The sequence below is a fragment of the Syngnathoides biaculeatus genome, chromosome 19 (assembly GCF_019802595.1).
Source record: "Syngnathoides biaculeatus isolate LvHL_M chromosome 19, ASM1980259v1, whole genome shotgun sequence".
In the NCBI taxonomy this organism is placed as follows: Eukaryota; Metazoa; Chordata; class Actinopteri; order Syngnathiformes; family Syngnathidae; genus Syngnathoides; species Syngnathoides biaculeatus.
In genome coordinates this window covers 3,948,379-3,968,183 of record NC_084658.1, presented here as the reverse complement: position 1 = coordinate 3,968,183, position 19,805 = coordinate 3,948,379, and the positions used below count along the sequence as shown (strand labels likewise).

The 19,805-nt window shown below is 41.9% G+C and overlaps 1 protein-coding gene across 1 annotated transcript in view; it reads left to right on the top strand.

Moving 5' to 3' along the window:
* Nucleotides 1-19,805, top strand: part of cntnap2a (contactin associated protein 2a) — a 476,610-nt gene that overhangs the window by 289,857 nt on the left and 166,948 nt on the right. The window contains exons 13-15 of the mRNA XM_061805953.1: nt 10,063-10,169; nt 12,522-12,641; nt 17,478-17,593. Coding sequence (XP_061661937.1) covers nt 10,063-10,169; nt 12,522-12,641; nt 17,478-17,593 — 343 coding nt within the window. The remainder of the gene's footprint in view (nt 1-10,062; nt 10,170-12,521; nt 12,642-17,477; nt 17,594-19,805) is intronic.

The following is a 19,805-nucleotide window of genomic DNA, read 5'->3' as shown; positions in this document are numbered from 1 at the left end:
TGCGGGCGGAACCGGCACCGGCGGATTGGCCACCATTGGCGTGGCAGCCGGGCGCAGCTCTCATGGAGAGTCTGGTTGGTTACCTGGCGACAAGCTTCCTGCTCCACCAGGCGTCTGCCCTGGACTTGCAGGGAGCGACGGATAGCTTCTGAGTCGGCTGGGTCCATGTTATGGCCAGATCGTTCTGTCACGAACGGGGCTCGAGGGCGGATCCAAATGTACGACTCCAGAGACAAGCAGGAAGTACAGAGGTAACCTTTCTTCGGTCCAAGGTCAGGGATCAGGCAGACAGTCCAAACAAGCAGAGGTAATAATAACGGCAGGCTTACGAGGGTAGTCAAGGGACAGGTGTGGGTTGGTACACGGAGAGCTGAAGTCAGGCAAATGGGAGTGCGGGAACGAGGCATCAAGGGCAACGATCTAGCTGAGGACTAGTCGTCCCCCGGGTCCTATATATACTGAGAGTCATCAGCCGGGACAAGGTGCAGGTGTGAGCTGATTAATTGGCTAGCCACGCCCAGCCTGGGCAGGAAGCCAGGAGCATGACATATCCCAGCTACCTTCGGGCAGGAAGTGGTGTACACTCTGAAATGGTTGCCAGCCAATCGCAGGGTAGGCACATAGAAACAAGCAACCATTCACACTCACAAACACAATCACAGAACATGTAAGCTTCACACAGGCGGGGCTGGGATTTGAACCCTGGTCCTCAGAGCTGTGAGGCTAACGCTCTAACCGGTGGTTCCACTCTGCCACTCGAGAACATACAATAATAATGATACTATCCCCCCATTTTCTCTGTGGTCTTCCAGTCGGGTCGGCCTGCTCCCACAGGAGCCTAGCCTCACACTCAACACACTGTACATTATGACTCACATTATACATAGTTTGCACATTGGGCACATCTCATTCACTGTTCCCTGGGGGGCTGCCAGGAGGCATGATGAGGTGGCTGCCGGGTTAGGTCCCGGCACATCTGTCCTGGTCTCCAGTCTGATCGCCCCCCTTCTCTGCCCTGCCAGTCCTCCAGTTTCAATGAATCAGTCAGTGGGGGGAAGCCAGTGGTGGACACAAGGCCAGGTGTTCCAGCACTTTTGTGCTTTGGGCCACCATGCCTTTCCCTTGCTGATTTTTAATGCACTACATAGATCTATCTGCACATACTTTGGGGAGCTGGTTGGGCTGGGTCGGCCCCACTACTCATCCCAATTTTTAATGCACAGCACCCGACTACAGATGATCACAGTACAGGGAAAATGGTTGCCAGTCGTGGACCTAAAAGTGTGTGTTGCATATTCACATTTCTCTTGGCTTGTCTCCTGGTGCCTGCAGCAATTCCCTACACCAGTTGACTAACATGCATATGTCTATTCACTAATAGGTTCTATAGATGATATAGGCTTTATTTGCTTGTGTTGGGACAACATAATAAGACAGGTTGTATTAAACTCAAAGGTTCTTACAGATATTTCGAGAGTATAGAAGCATAGCACCACACCACTCATCACTAGCACCTCCTTTTCCACATCCTATTCTACCCTGCCCTTTTCTGCCCTCTGTCATCATTTCCTATTGGTTAGTTGGTGCATGTGCTCATCGGGTCACCCCAGTCCCCAATTAAGAACATGATTTGACCTTTGTAATGTTACTTTTGTACGGTTTATCATTATGCAATTTATTCTCCTATTCCCCTTGTCTCCTCTGTCCATCTTTCTGCCCCCAATACCCCTTTTCTGAATGTCTGTTTTTTCAATTAACACCAGAATAATTAAAAAATAAAAAAAAATTAGCAGAAGAAGTATTTCAAACTCCCCTGACAGACAGCAAAACTGTTACAGCACAAAGGGCCAACAGATCCACCATTTTTCCATGCAGTTGAGGACAGTTTAAAAAAAAAGAAAAGATTATTTTTATATAACTGTTCACTGTTATGTTTGGATGTTGCTGTTTTCGTGACCAATCAATTATCCATCCATCCATTTTCTTTGCTGCTTATCCTCACGAGGGTCGTGGGGAGTGCTGGAGCCTATCCCAGCTGTCAACGGGCAGGAGGCGGGGTACACCCTGAACTGGTTGCCAGCCAATCGCAGGGCACATAGAGACAAACAGACGCACTCACAATCACACCTAGGGGCCATTTGGAGTGTCCAATTAGTGTTGCATGCTTTTGGGATGTGGGAGGAGACCGGAGTGCCCGGAGAAAACCCACGCAGGCACGGGGAGAACATGAAAACTCCACACAGGTGGATCCGGGATTGAACCCGGGACCTCAGAACTGTGAGGCCAACGCTATCCTGCTGATCCAACATGCCACCACCAATCAATTAAAATTAGTTAATTAGTACACTGTAGTACAAATCCACGATTGCTATCAGCGCAATAGTTAATGTGCATGAAAAAAATTACATCACACTTATTGGTCTGATACAGAAAAATGGACCAATAACCAAAACCATATCATTCAATGGAACATTAGTCAACAGCGACTGCTTTTCAGTCATGGATATTTTCTTTCTTCACTCAATACATCTATAAACTCTCTGTGGTCTTCCTCTCACCCTCTTGTCAGACAGCTCCAGCTTCATCACCTTTTACCAATATACTATCACTCCACTGGGTGTCCTTCTGATGAGCTCTTTTCAAATTTATCCAAATTCCTCACTCCTACAGAAAAACCCAACATCTTCATATCCACCTTCTCCAGCTCTGCTCACTGTTGTCGCTTTCGTGCCATTGTCTCTAATCTGTACATCATCGCTGGCCTCACCACTGGCTAAACTTTGCCTTTCATCCTTGCAGAGACTCTTCTGTCAGGTAGCACACCTGACACCTTCCTCCATTTGTTGCAACTGGCCAGGATCAGTTTCTTCACTTCTTTCCCACGCTTACTCTTGCTTTCTCTTCACCTATCTGTTCTCCCTGAACCATTACTCTTCCCCCCTCCATCCGTCTCATTCATGCACATATACTTCGACTAATCTTCATTCTTCTCCTTTCCAGTGCATGCCTCTACCTTTGTAACTGTTCCTTCACCAGCTACCTGGTTTCATTGCAGATCATGTAATCTGGGGAACATCATGGTCCAAGGGGAGTCCAGTCTAATTTGTCAGCGAATCCATTACCACTGCAAACAAGAAGGGGCTCAGGGCTGATCCCTGATGCAGTTCCTCCTCCACTGTAAATTCCTCACCGCCATTCTGATGGCCTCACACATTTTTATAACATACTTCACTGCTACTCCAGACTTCCGGATGCAGTACCACAGTTCCTTTCATTGTACTCTGTCATAGGCTTTCTCTATAATAATGCATCTTTCTAGGCATGAAACTTGCAAACACTGACTTCTGTCATGAATCTGGCCTCCACTACTCTTTCCCATTGATTCATTGTGTGGTTCATCAACTTTATTCATCTATGGTTCCCAAAGTTCTGCACATCACACTACTTCTTATTAAAAATGTCCTCCAGCACACGTTTCCTCTATTCCTCAGCCATCGTTACATCCACTAGAATTCTTTTGAAGAAGCTGGTCAAAAACTCCACAGCCACCTCTCTTAGAGACTTCTGTACCTTCACAAGTATGTCATCAGGACCCAACTCCTCTTCCATTTTTGATCCTCTTTTTTTAACATCACCCTTACTAATCATTGTCACTTCCTCGTCCAACCACATGCCTCTTCTGCTCTTCTTCTCTCTCATTTCCCTTATTAATGAAAGCCTCAAAGTATTTTATCCAGCACACTACGGGCACCAGTCAAAACATTTTCATAGCTGTCCTTAAACAATGTCAGATTCCGTTTATCCACAGGACTAATCAGAGAGAAATGTCCTGACCGACTCTCCATTTAAAGGGTTAAGATACCCCTTTACCCCAGCCGACTCTAACACTGTGCATGCAGGGGGACGGGAGCTTCTTAAGTCGGTGTCGAGATGAATTCGCCTAGGTGTACTAACTGCCTTTAGTTTTGCAGAGCAAATCCGGTCTGCCCTCACTTATCAGCCCTTATCGAGTAACCTTACAGAGTAAAAGGGTGACAAAGTGATCACTCCGCTTTTACAGCAGCTTCATCTCTTATGAATCGATTGCACTTGTCATTGACCTAGTAAATTTAACAATCCTTGTTAGGATTGTACGGATTTGTTTTTATATTAAGATGGAGTTTATCAATGAGTGACTGATTTAAAATAGAATTTACGACTAGATGTTACTCGTTGACGATCGATCTTTAATGAGGTTGAATGGTAAAAGATGAGACAACACATTATAAGAATGACAACGATAGATGAAAATGGAAATGTAAGTATTTAATAAAATGATAAAAATTGTTCAGCTAACATTCATTACTTGACAGTTACTCCCGCCAGACGCGGGGTAAGATTGCAATGTTAAGGCAAAATTCGATGTTGATTGAACATAAATCAATAAAAGGAAAAATGATTAATAAGATGATACTGCCCCTCTTAGTCCACTCAAAATAGGGTAAGGCGCCCGCAAACTCAACTGTCACTTCCCTTAAGATCAACACACAACAGGTGCATCCTGTAGATATAACCACTACCTTTCTTTTAGTTGCATTCTAGTTCTTACGCAATAGCGATAAATGTATCAACATTCTTGCGAATACAAATCTCTCATGCATTCAACAGGCTTGTTCTCGTTGGTTGCACATCGTGTGTTGCCTTATCTGAGAGAGACAGTAATACGCAGGTTATATTCTTTACAGAAAGCAGTTTCAAAGCATCATATTCTTTACTAATGGCTAAATGGAAAAATAATAAGAAGAAAAGTAAGATCAGTTGCTTGCAAACATCCTGTGTGGTAACTCAAGGGTGTCACAGGCTTCCTGTTCAGCAACCCAGCGATGCTGCAAACATCCTGTTTGTCACTTGAAGGCAGCTTTGCTCCGCCGTTGACAACCGCAGGGTGTGAACAGCTGCTGAAACGCATCATGTTGATGTCTTTGTGTCAAAACAAGATTTGAATACAAAGATATGAAAACAATTGGGTTTTTAAGGTTACTGACTTTGGTATATATGTGTAATGCGGTGAGATGCTAAGTGGGAAGGCTATGTTTATTAGACAGACCTTTGCCGTGCGGGCGATCCAATCTAGTATAATCAGGTTTGGCGGCATCTGGTGGTCAAATTGAGAATTGGTTCTTGGGCTCAGCTCAACACATGAACCCGAGCCACACAAGCCAATTAATATCAATTTGCTCCATTGCTATACGTGGCATGGCAACCTACTTGACAACAAATTTTGACAAATTAAGATGCTTCTGGTTATCATTCTGATTCTGATGGACCACCACCAAGTCTCCTTCCCCCTTTCCTGCCAGAAGATACACCAAGTAATCTACTCCCTTTCTCTCGGATCACCTTGCCTGTAGTGGTAAAGACTTATGGAAGCTCCTGCTGTCCAACTAGAGGCTGTCTCACTTCCTTTCGGAAAGCCACACATTTCCTGTCTCAGCTTCTACCACATGGTTCTCTGCCCTGCCTTTATTTTCTTAATCTTCCTCCCCATAACAAGTAATTTTACAAAGCGTTGTCCTATGCTGTCTAGCTATATTCTCCCCGACCAGTACCTTTCGGTCAGTAAACTCATTCAGATTACCTCATCTGCACAAGGTCAAGATAATTGACCTGCATGCTTCTAGCTCCACTCTCGTAGGTCACCCTATGTACTAGGCTCTCCTGGAAAATAGTGTTTGTGAAAAAATGTTCATTTCAATCCTTTTTGCAAATAAGGCTACTACCATCTGTTCCTCCAAGTTCCTTTACTGGATGCCAAACTTACCCATCACCCCATTTCCTTCACCAAAATGGCCATTAAAATCTGCAGCAATCACACCTCTTTCTGTTTAGGTTGCTCAAAACTTTTTTATCTGAATTATTCCAGAATTTCTTTTAGCTATAGACAGTTGTGTGTGTCAAACCAATATGTTTGCACCGGTCACAGAAATAGTTGGAATTGACTTTAAAAAAAAATAAATAAAAATGACAAGTCCAGCAATAAAAGTTTTGAGTAACATCCATCCATTGTCTGAGTTGCTTATCCCCATGAGGGTTGTTGGAGTGCTGGAGCGGAGGCGGGGTACACCCTGAACTGGTTGCCAGCCAATCGCACGGCACATGGAGACAGACAACAGTAACCCTCACCATCACACCTAGGGCCAATTTAGAGTCTCAAATTAATGCATGATTCTTGGGATGTGGGAGGAAATCGGAGTGCCTGGAGAAAATCCACATAAGCACAGAGAGAATATGCAAACTCTACACAGGCGGGGTCGTAATTTGAATCCCGGTCCTAAGAACTGTGAGGCCTCGACAACAGGCAAAGTGTGCTAGAGGCTTGACTCATCGGTTGGGGGGGAGAAGACTGAGGCGATTCTCAAGAGAATAACATGGCAGCAAGGTTCAGGGCATATATGGTCGGCAATGAAAGATATATAAAATTAAAATTGTTGACGTCTCTTTCATGGGCACAAAACAATCTGTCAAAAGTTAGTCATTTTTTTGTCGCTGCGGTGGCTGACTGGCAGAATAATTCGTGGACAAACACTGGCACAGTGCGCTGGTGACAAAAGACACCAAACTGTGCACTTAACTATTAATGGACAGTGAAGAAAATGAGTATTTGAACACCATGCTGTATTGCAAGTTCAAATCATGGAGAGGTCTGAAATTTTCATCGTAGGTTCATGTCCACTGTGAGAGAGATAATCTAAAAAGAAAAATCCAGAAATCACAATGTATGATTTTTTTTAAATGATTTATTTGTGTGATAGAGCTGCAAATAAGTAGTTGAACACCTGTCCATCAGCTTGAAATTTGACCCTCAAAGACCAGTTAGTCCGCCTTTAAAAGTCCATCTCCACTCCATGTATTATCCGGAATCAGATGCACCTGTGTGAGGTCGTTGATGCACCTGTCCACCCCATACAATCAGTAAGTAAGACTATTAAAGGTATAATCCCAAGGAAATATATTTCATTTGTCTATCAAACAAATGTACAGTGAAGAAAATAAGTATTTGAACACCCTGCTATATTACAAGTTCTCCCACTTAGAAATCATTGAGGTGTCAGAAATTTTCATCATAGGTTCACTTTGAGAGAGAATCTAAAAAGAAAAATCGAGAAATCACACTGTATGATTTTTTTAACTATTTATTTGTATGATACAGCTGCAAATAGGTATTTGAACACCTAAGAATACCGATGTTATTTGGTACAGTAGCCTTTGTTTGCAATTACAGACGTCAAACCTTTCCTGTAGTTGTTCACCAGGTTTGCACATACTCCAGGAGGGATTTTGGCCCACTCCTCCACACAGATCTGCCCCTAGATCAGACAGGTTTCTGGGCTGTTGCTGAGGAACATGGAGTTTTAACTCCCTCCAAAGATTTTCTATTGGGTTTTGGTCTGGAGACTGCCTAGGCCACGCCAGAACCTTGATATGCTTCTTATGGAGCCTCTCCTTGGTTTTCCTGGCCCTGTGCTTCGGATCATTGTCATGTTGAAAGACCCAGCCACGACCCATCTTCAATGCTCTGACTGAGGGAAAGAGGTTGTTCCCCAAAATCTCACAATACATGGCCGTGGTCGTTTTCTCGTTAATACAGTGAAGTCGTTCCGTCCCATGTGCAGAAAAACACCCCCAAAGCATGATGCTACCACCCCCATGCTTCACAGCAGGGATGGTGTTCTTGGGATGGAACTCATCATCCGGCTTCCTTCAAACAGGGTTAGTGGAATTATGACCAAAAAGTTCCATTTTAGTCTCATCTGACCACAAAGGTTTCTCCCATGACTCCTCTGTATCATCCAAAATAGTCATTGGTAAACTTAAGATTGGCCTTGACATGTGCTGGTTTAAGCAGGGGAACCTTCCATGCCATGCATAATTTCAAACCGTGACTTAGTGTATTACCAACAGTCACCTTGGAAATGGTGGTCCCAGTTCTTTTCAGGTCATTGGCCTGTCGTGTGGTCCTGGGCTGATTCCTCACCTTTCTAAGGATCATTTAGACCCCACGATGTGATACAGTTAAGAAAATAAGTACTTGAACACCCTTCTATATTGCAAGTTCTCCCACTTAGAAATCATGGAGGGGTCTGAAATTTTCATTGTAGACATATGTCCACTGTGAGAGAAAAAATCCAGAAATCATAATGTATGATTTTTTTTCATTTATTTGTGTGATACAGCTGCAAATAAATATTTGAATACCTGTCTATCAGCTAGAATTCTGACCCTCAAAGACCTGTTATTCCACCTTTAAAAGTCCACCTCCACTCGATGTATTATTCTGAATCTGATGCACCAGCATGAGGCCATTAGCTGCATAAAGACACCTGTCCACCCCATACAATCAGTAAGACTCAAACTTGTAACATGGCCAAGACCAAAGAGCTGTCCAAGGCCACCAGAGACAAAATTTTATAACTCCACACGGCTGGAAAGGGCTACGGAGATATTGCTAAACAGCTTTGTGAAAAAAGCTCCACTGTTGGAGCAATCATTAGAAATTGGAGTGGAGCCCCATGCAAAATCTCACCTCATGGGGTCTCAATGGTCCTTAGAAAGGTGAGGAATCATCCCAGGACTGCACGACAGGACTTGGTCTATGACCTGAAAAGACCTGGGACAACCGTTTCCAAGTTTCCAAGTTGGTAATACGCTAAGACGTCATAGTTTGAAATCTTGCATGGCACAGAAGGTTCCGCTGCTTGAACCAGCACATATCAAGGCCGCCTTAAGTTTGCCAATGACCATTTGGATGATACAGAGGAGTCATGGGAGAAAGTTTTGTTGTCAGATGAGACCAAAATTTAACATTTTGGTCATAATTCCACAAACCGTGTTTGGAGGAAGACTAATGATGCCTTCCATCCCTACTGTCAAGCATAGGGGTGGTAGCATCATGCTTTGGGAGTGTTTTTCTGCACATGGGACAGGATGACTGCACTGTATGAAGGAGAGGATGACCGCTGTCATGCATCGTAAGATTTTGGGGAACTACCTCTTTCCCTCAGTCAGAGCATTAAAGATGGGCCATGCCTGGGTCTTTCAACATGACAATGACCATGGGGTACACAGCCAGGAAAACCAAGGACTGCCTCTGGAAAAAGCATATCAAGGTTCTGGCGTGGCCTTGCCAGTCTCCAGACCTAAAACCAATAGAAAATCTTTGGAGGGAGCTGAAACTCTGTGTTTCTCAGTGACACCCTAGAAACTTGTCTGATCTAGAGAAGATCTGTGTGGAGAAGTGGGCCAAAATCCCTGCTGCAGTGTGTCAAACCTGGTGAACAACTACAGGAAACATTTGACCTCTGTAATTGCAAACAAAGGCTACTGTACTAAATATTAACATTGGTTTTCTCAGGTGTTCAAATACTTTTTTGGAGATGTATCACACAAATAAATAATTAAAAAAATCATAGATTGTGATTTCTACATTTTTCTTTTTAGATTCACTCTCTCATAATGGACATGCACTTACGATGAAAATTTCAGACCCCTCCATTATTTCTAAGTGGGAGAACTTGCAATATACCAGGGTGTTCAAATACTTATTTTCATCTCGGTAGTTAGCACATCTGGCTCACAGTTTTGATGACCGAGTTCAAATCCGGCCTCGTCTATGTGTACTTCTCATGTTCTCCCCTGCGCCTGCCTGGGTTTTCTCTAGGTACTCCGGTGACCACCTAGATCCCCAAAACATTACACAGTAGGTTAATTGAAGGCTCAAAACTGCCCGTAGTTTTGAATGTGAGTCCGAGTAGTTGTTTGTTTGTTTGTGCCCTGCATTTGACTGGTGACCAGGTCATGGTGGATCCCCCCCCCTCCCTTGAGCCCACCCAGCACACCCATGAGCCTAGTGAGGATAAACGGTCTGTAAGATGAATGGACTTCAAGCTAAATACACTGAATGGAAAATATTTCGCACATCTTTTTGGGTCATTTACAATATATATTGTTATATCTCTGTGTTTGAATTTGAGTCAAATGTTGCACAGCTCTTAAAAACCTACCACCCTTCTTCCTCTGCTGCAGATGTATGCCTAATCATTGCGAGCATGGCGGCCGGTGTCAACAGATATGGGACAGTTTCAGCTGTACTTGCGATGGAACTGGATACACTGGTGCCACCTGTCACACTTGTAAGTATACACGTGGGGGTGTGTGTTCAACCGTGTCATAACCAGACAGTATGTACCATTTTCTGATCCGTGTTTCTTTTGGCCTTTGTCTAAATTAACCATTTCTCTAAGACTCAGTTTTGCTCAGAGAAAGATGACCTTGTAATATTTAATATGTTTCGTTTTGGGGTTTGAGAAGAAAAAGAGAAGCGATATTGTCAGCTTAAAAGTAGCGATGCATTGATACCACTTTTTTTGTAGAAGAAGTACCTATATTTGATGACTCGCCAATATGTTGATTACACCATTACGTTTTGTAATAGTGATGCAAATGTGTGACTTTTCTTTTTTAAGAGGTTGGCACTTTAACGCATTATTAGCAATTAGTTACAAATGAATGAATTAGTTCATAAAATTAACGCATCTCAATCAGATTTTGTGTTCCATAAAATGTGGAATCTTAGTTTGTGCCCAATTTCCTGACACCACAATTAAACTAACCCTCTGATATGCGAGTCAACTTTTCAACTGCCACACACAAACTATTTAAAGACAATGGTGTGCTTAAAAAAGACGAAAAAAAAAAGAAGCAAACTGTCCTAAAATGGCATTTTAACTTTCGATCTGTTTAATTTTGTTCAGGGATATTTTACTTTTTTCTGTTATATATTGAAATACCTTTTTAAATATATTTTTCTAGAGGTAACAATATGTCCTTATCAATTTGATTGTCTGCTGAAATACATTTAAATTAAACTATGATGCTTTTAGGACAAATATTGTTGTGATTAGAATGTAATTAATTAATTACAAAGCCCCAATTAGATTTTTTTATTTCTATTAATCGAGTTGCATTCCTAGTCTTTTAAATCAAATGCTGTTCAAAAAACAAATTTGCTGAACATGGCATGTTTCACTCAAATACTAGACTTTTTCGAGTAACACTTTTTATATACAACATCCAAAACTAAAAGCATAAACCCCATACTACAAACATTATTATAGAAAAATAACCAAAACTAGATGAATCATGACAACTGCGATTGTATTATGTGGCCTGCTAAGGGATTCCAATCCAAATGTTAATTCACTCAATCAATTATATAACACTTCAGAAATAAATAAACACATTCACTTTCATTTACAAGCTCTACCTGAATGGAGCTGACACAGCGATGAAATGACTGCCGGCGCAAACCACTAAACACAAAAAACCAGCATTGATCACACAACAAGATTTGAAAAATAACGCAGAAACAAATCCTACAAGAGGTCATATTTAGTCAATGTGAGGTTATAAATTGGGCATCCGTACACCTGCATATATAAGTCAAATCATGTTTCTTTATATTATCCCTCAATCCCAAAAAGTATCAAAGACCTCACAGGCCATAGGTCATAAAAATCTACAACAAACCCCCGCCCCATCCTAGGAAGGAAAAATTCCCAGAAAACCCATATAGGATGGAGCACAATTGGGAAGAAACCTTGGTAAGCAATCAGAAATGGAGGGATTGCCTGTCCAAGATGACCAGTATGCAATGGAATGTAATATCATGCTGTACACAGAATGTTAGTTTAATCATTATGGAATACGTTGGGAGGATGAATCGCTGCGCTTTTCACAGTCCTGAATATTAATAATATGGATGTTTAACATGCATTAGCAGTAATGTTACTGTTAATTTAATTTATTTTGACAAACAGCTATTAGTTATTCACGAATTTGCACTTGAACGTATTATTAAATTGAGGGAATAGTTATGAACAGCTTCAAATACACTACATAATGTATTTGAGATTCCTTGATTTTCCTTTATAGGTCTAAAAGTATATTATTTCAGGTTTGTTGGGTCTAAAGTTTGATTTGACTCTTGGCAGGCATGTACGTTGTAAGACAGAAATTGTGTTCAAGAAGGAGAGAATTTAAGGATAATCATAAAAAATATAGTAAGAAAAACATTGCTTCTATCATGGAGGTCTCACTCCAAGAAACACTTCCACATTTCTGGTAATAAGTCTTCCACCCATCCATACCCTCTGTGTATGTGCTTGTATCGTCAAAACAGACCATCAATACGTGTACCATAAAGATTGCTGAACTGTGTGGAGCAAACCAACACTTGACAGGCACTGCAGTGAAACTGGAAAAGGGGGGAGGGGTGGAGTTATGGATTTTCCTCAACATAATAAATCTTTAAACCGTTAACATACACAATAACATTGGTACCACTGAAACATTGATTTCAAAGTTCCTATAGAAAGTATTCAGTCTGCCATTGCAGTTGTTGTCAGTGTCATAAAGACGTTGGATTGAGAGTACATCACTGTAATTGTATTTACATTTGTATTCATGTAATTTGCCTTTTCCAGCGATCTATGAGCCATCATGTGAGGCCTATAAGCATTTAGGCCGGTCCTCTGACATCTACTGGGTAGACCCTGATGGAAGTGGACCTCTGGGCCCCCTCAAAGTCAACTGCAACATGACAGGTTTGTACGGGACTGCATATGCAGTGTGTGCACGTATTTGACTGCTTCTTCTGGTGCCTCATAAGAGGGGAGGAATATTCGCTCATCCATCCATTTTCTGAGCCACTTATCCTCACAAAGGGTTGCGATGTTCTTATAATCGTTGACCTGACATTTTATTTATTTTGCCAAATTACAGCCCATATCCATAAAGCAGAAAAGCATCTGAAATGTTAAATTGAGGGTGTTGTGTGCAAGGGGATTCAAAGCTATGCCCACAGGTAGGATGTGACCTAGAGTTGAAAGACAAATTCTGCTGGGCGCAAGATGAAGTAGTTCTGAGCTTCCCAGACACAGAGAGAGTAGTGATTGTTGCAGATTGTAATGGACGTGCTGGTGAAGGAAACAGGGGCAATGAAGAAGTGATGGGTAAGTACAGCATCCAGAAAAGGAACTTTGAGGAACAGATGGTGGTGGACTTTGCAAAAAGGATGGAAATGGCAGAAGAACAGAAGTGGCAGGAACACAGGGTGACCTTCAAGAGCGGAGGTAGAAGCATGCACGTGGATTACATTTTGTGCAGACGATGTAATCTGAAGGAGGTTCCTGACTGTAAGGTAGTGGTAGTGGAGAGTGTAGCTCGACAGCATTGGATGGTGGTGTGTAAGATGACTCTGGTGGTGGGAGGATGATTAAGAAGATAAAGGTAGAGGAGAGAACCATGTGGTGGAAGCTAAGAAAGGAAGAATGTTTTGCAGCCTTTCAGAAAGAGGTGAGACAGGCTCTTGGTAGACAGGAGGATCTCCCAGAAGACTGGACGACTACAGCCAAGGTGATCAGAGAGACAGGCAGGAGAGTACTTGGTGTGTCTTCTGGTAGGAAAGGGGAGAAGGAGACTTGGGGGTTGAACCCCAAATTACATGAAGTCATACAAGGAAAGAGGTTAGCAAAGAAACCAAGAGGACTGAGGAGAGGCGAAAGGAATCCATTGAAATGCGACGTAGCGGAAAGACAGAGGTGGCTAAACAAGAGGCATATGATGACATGTACACCTGGTTGGACACAAAAGATGGAGAAAGGAATCACTACAGGTTAGCCAGAATGATATTCATTTGTGTCAAAAATACAAGTTGGGATGAACTGTTATCTTTAGTTTAAAAAAAAAAAAAAAAGAGACTAATGACAATGCCGAAAGTGGCCCTAATCCTAATGTTAACAGCATTCTTATTTCCTGCACAGTGGATCGATATATGTCAGTTTTAGACATTTATCATAATGAATGAATTATGGATGTACGGTATATTTGTGACCTATTCAAAGTATTAATGACTGCCTGTTTGTGACACGCCCCAAGAAGATAAAGAAACAAAAGTATCCAAAACTTCAACATTAAAAAATTGCAATTCAAGGTCCAGACCCATCAATGTCAGAAAATTGTCATAGTTTTGACTTGTTTATCTCACAACTGATACCCAAGCCATAAAACTTTTTCTCTTCTTTTGCTTTTGCCTCTTTGTGATAGTGTGAGACAGAGCAACATCTCATATCACAGTGCCATTTCACTGTACTTAAATTTGGCTGTCAAAAATATGAACTTCTGAGATGCAGAATAGGACGACACGGTAGCTCACCTGGAAAGTGTTGGCCTCACAGTTCTGATGAATCCGGTTCAATCCCAGCCCTCCCTGTGTGGAATTTGCACGTTCTCCCCGTGCCTGCGTGGTATTCCTCTGGGCACTCCGGTTTCCTCCCACGCCACAAAAACATGCAACATTAATTGAACACTCTAAATTGTCCCTAGGTGTGATTGTAAGTGCGGCTGTTTGTCTCTATGTGCCCTGCGATTGGCTGGCAACCAGTTCGGAGTGTACCCTGCCTCCTGTCCATTGACAGCTGGGATAGGCTCCAGCACCTCCGTGACCCTTGTAAGGATAAGCAGCTAAAAAAATGGATGGATGGATGGATGGATGGATGGATGGATGGATGGATGGATGGATGGATGGATGGATGGATGGATACAAAATGATGTAACTTCAACAGAGTAGATTCCAGCAGTAAGCAAACAAGTCATTATGCGAAACAAGGTTGATGCACCCAAACCCCCAGGTGCTGCCCGATGACGTTTTTTTTTCTCGGCAAAGCATGCATATAGTGACGAAAAAAGTATTTCAACACCCTGCTAAATTGCAAATTCTCCCACTTAGAAATCATGGAGGGGTCTGAAATTTTCATTGTAGATGTATGTCCACTATGAGAGAAATAATCTAAAAAGAAAAATCCAGAAATCACTATGTATGATTTTTTTTTTCATCGATTTATTTGTGTGATACAGCTTCAAATAAGTATTTGAACACCTGAGCTCTGTGTTTCTCAGTAACAGCCCAGAAACCTGTCTGATCAAGAGAAGATCTGTGTGGAGAAGTGGGCCAAAATCCCTGCTGCAGTGTGTCAAACCTGGTGAACAACTACAGGAAACATTTGACCTCTGTAATTGCAAACAAAGGCTACTGAACTAAATATTAACATTGGTATTCTCAAGTGTTCAAATACTTATTTGTAGCTTTATCACACAAATAAATCGTTAAATAATCATACATTGTGATTTCTGGATTTTTCTTTTTAGATTATTCCTCTCACAGTGGACATGCACCTACGATGAAAATTTCAGACCCCTCCATGATTTCTAAGTGGGAGAACTTGCAATATAGCGGGGTGTTCACTTACTTATTTTGGCTTACGGCCATGCTACCCTGAGAATCGTCAGATCTCAGAAGCTAAGTGGGTTTGGCCCTGTTTAATACTTGGATGGGAGACCACCTGGGAATACCAGGTGCTGTAAGCTTCTCTCCCCGGCTAAAATGCAGTGGGGTTGCGTCAGGAAGGGCATCCAGCGTAAAACTGTGCTAAACAAATGTGCGTTCATCTGAGATGGCACACTGTGGCGATCCCTAATGGGCAAGCCGAAAGGAAAAGAAGAAGAAGTTCAAATACTTATTTCTACACAGTTTAATCTGTGAGGTATTTTCTTGTCAGGGACTAACAAATTTTGTGTAATTAGAAACAAACTTCATTCCACAATATTGATTTGGTTGCATTGACTCACATTTATTAAATGCTTTCAACAGGTAACCACGTGCTAAATTGATCTCAAAATTTTGCCTTTTGTTCCGATATTTTGAGGTGGAGACGGAACAGAATTAGAGATTTTCACATATATTTTGGTGATGACTGGTCAGTTTTTTTACATTAAGCATGGACTGTTCTGATATTGAGAACAAAAAAAGGAAAACGGAATTACATCAGCACATGCGAACACATCATATTTATTGAAAAAAAATAAAAAAGTGTTGATAATAATTACAATTTTGAGCATATGGTTCGCAGTAAATCAATGAAAAACTATTTTTAGATGGTAGGATTTTCCTGATTTTTGGGATTGATTTTCAAGGTGGACATTTTACTCGAGAGCGTACAATACATGAGAAATTACTGTATTTGTTATTTTTTACCAAGGCTAGGCATTTATTTGCTCAAATGGACAAAATGTACAAGAGCAGTTACGGTGGTTGATGCTGTACGTTATGTGCTCCATGTTTTGGATAGTGAGCTGTGTTTGATTTCACATGAATCTTTTAATAACGTCATATACTCCATACAAAAGAAGAGAAAAATGCTAGCTCGCTTTCAAAGCCGAGTGACACTTTTATTTCAAATCCACAAATACAAACCTCCCTGCCTTCAGGCGTCCACACACACACACACATGAACATAGAGGAATAATTAGCTTTGAACAGTGCACCAGACAGGAAGAGCAAAGGGGAGCATTTTGATAAAATGTCAGTGCACTCAGCTGGCTAACCCCTTAGTCACACTGAATTGCACGGGCACACACACACACACACACCTCAGAATGTTAAGTTTCACTTTTCCCTCGCTGAACACACCTTTAAGACCTTAAATACAGCCACACACACCTACCTTGAGTGGCAGTATGAGTGAGTAGGGATATGTCTTGAGTGACGTGCTCATGCTACCTGAGAACTGAAGTGTCTATTAAACCCTGTGGTTTCTGAGCTGTAACTTCTTTAGCTTGAAAAAAAAAAGAAATACTCTTGTGACAGCTAAACTGTCATTTACTCTGTATGTGTGCGTGTATTTTTATGTGTGTACGCTCTCCAAACCTTTCCAAGTTGAAGAGCAAAATAGCCTTAACCTTCAAGTCTTCGTGATTATAACATTTATCAAACTTTCATAAAAAGGGCAAAAACAAATTTATTATTATGCTGTATAAACATATACATAATAGTTACTCCATTAGCCTATACTGTTAAGGTACTCTTTAAAAAAAAAAATGTGAAGAATTTGTCAAACGGTAAATTACCAAATTAAACCCTGAAACTCCTGGTCTATAGTTACACTTGGCTGCGTTGTGCTATTTTTCTGACACCCACTCTGGTTTCTTCTTGGCTCTCTGTCCAGTACCAACCTAGTGGGTCTAGCATATGCAGTTTTATTACTTAAGGGACACTTATGCTACTGCAAAAGCCCCATATACTTGACAGTGAAGCAACCATGAAAAAGAACTCAAGCAATTCTGGTGATCTATTATGTGATGTTTACTAGGCAGTTGTTAAATTTTATAGCTATAATCCCAAATGAATTGTTCTGTGATGTGTTTTTGTGATGCATAACATAACAAAATTGGAATTTGGAAAAAAATGAATAAATATGGACAGTACAAGAGAGAAATTCATTTTTTCTGCTGTGAAGTCTGTTGTAACCTTTTAATTCATTTAAATATACAACTGTGTGTGTCCCTACAATCCAAAATATAATGTTGTGTGCGTGTTTTTTTAGAGGACAAAGTGTGGACTGTAGTCATGAACAACCTTCCACCCAAAACAACAGTGACTGGTTCCAGTAGAGAGAGACGCACCATCCTCCAAGTCAACTACAGTGCATCTATGGACCAGGTATGACAAACACACATTCAGTACTGGGTATGGATTATTTATCTTTGGTTACTTAAGAAATTAGTCATCTATTGGTGTCAGAGCACATCCATCCATTCTTTTTTTGAGCCGCTTATCCTCACGACACTAGAACTGCCTAAAATCTCAAAATTTCATCCACCTACCTACCTTTAAACTTTCACGAATGCAAACAGACAATTATTTTAGTTCTTGTCTCTTAATTTACCTTAATTCATGTTATTTTATGAAGACTAAATATTGTCAGGCAATATCTGAAATTGCACATTCCCAGTTGATATTTTTGTCTATTTGACAAACATGCTCAGGTTTAAAAAAGTTACATCAGAAGTAACCTGTTAGTACAGAAGAAGTAACATGTTAGTACAGAAGTACAAATAATTCATAAAAAAAATATCCATCCGTCCATTTTCTTAGCCACTTATCCTCACAAGTGTTGTGGGAGTGCTGGAGCCTATCCCAGCTGTCAACGGGCAGGAGGCTCGGTACACCCTGAACTGGTTGCCAGTCAATTGCCGGGCACATAGAGACAGACAACAGTTGCACTCACAGTCACACCTCGGGACAATTTAGAGTGTCCAATAAATGTTGCATGTTATCAGGATGTGGGAGGAAACCAAAGGGTAACATGAGTCCCTCTTCCCGTTGGCTCAGCATCTGTTGGAGAGGTGATAGGGGTCAGGTGCAGTGCTGGGTGGTGGCCAAAGGCGAGCGAATCCTCAGCTACAGAAACTAACTGGCCCTAGGGATGTGGAATGTCACCTCTCGGTTAGGGAAAGAGCTTGGGGTGGTCTGTGTGGTTAAGAAGTTTCAACGAGGTGTAGTTGGACTCACCACCACACACAGCTTGGGCTCTGGTACACGTCCTCTACAGAGGGGTTGACACTTTTCAACTCTAGATTTGACCATGGTGAGAGCCGCTGGGGAGGTGTAGATATATTTATTGTCCCTGGGCTCCCTGCCTGTACATTGGGGTTCATCCCTGTGGACAATAGGGTAGCCTCCCTCTGCCTTCGGGTGGGGGGATGGGTCCTGACTGTTGTTTGTCCCAAACAGCAGTTAAGAATCCCCCCTCCCTCCCCCTTTTTGGAGTCCTTAGACTCCCCCTGGGTACTACATCGTTCTGCTGGGGGACTTCAATGGTTACGTGGGCAATGACAGTGAGACCTGGAAGGGTGTGATTAGGAGGAATGATCGGAGCCCTAGAGTTATTGTACTTCTTTGCTCATCACGGATTGTCCATATCGAACACCATGATCAAGCCGAAGTGGGTCTAAAAGTGCACTTGGCAACAGGACATCCTGTTCAATGATAAACTTTGTGGTTCTGTCATTGGACTTACAGCTGCATGTCTTGGACACTCAGGTGTAAGAGTGGTGGAGCTCTCAACTGATCACCACCTAGTTGTGAGTGGGCTCCAATGTTGGAGTAAGACATGGCAAGCTCAAATGTATGCTGCGAACGTTTGCCAGACTCCCCTGTCTGAAGAAGTTTCAACTCCTGCCTCCAACAGGACTTCACCTACATTCCATGGGAGGCAGGGGACATTGAGTCCAAGCAGACCATGTTCGACGCCTCTATTGCTAAGGCGACTAGTTAGAGTTGTGGCCATAAGGTAGTCTGTGCCTGTCATGGCGCCAATCCCTAAACCCGTTGGTGGATACCAGCGCTGAGGGATGCCATCACGGAACAGTGGACCAGCTTGTACAGTAGTTATTCAGGTTTCTTTCAAAAAAGATGATTTATTCTTATCAAGGTGGATGGGTTATAGGTCACAATAATGGTGGAAGATGTTTTAAAATTATTTATCTTGGTCTAATTTTATATAGCAAAAGCATTTGAACCACATTATTTTCATACAGCTCGAGCACAGTAAGGTCTAATATAGATTACCTAGTCCTTCTAGCATGTCCTAGGTCTTCCCCGCTGAGTTGTACCCAAAATACCTCATCAGGGTGGTCTCCAAGATTCATCCTAAAAAATACCACAGTCATCTTGTCATCGTAGGTGAAGGTAGGTCGATCGGTAAAGCTTTTTCCCTTCGGCTCAGCTCCTTCTTCATAACAGACCAATAGAGAGTCTGCATCAAGGCAGATGCTGCACTAATCGACCTTTCGATCAGCCGCGCCATTATTCCTTCATTCATAAAAAAGATCAAAAACGAGATTCTTCAACTCTTCCACTTGAGGCAGGA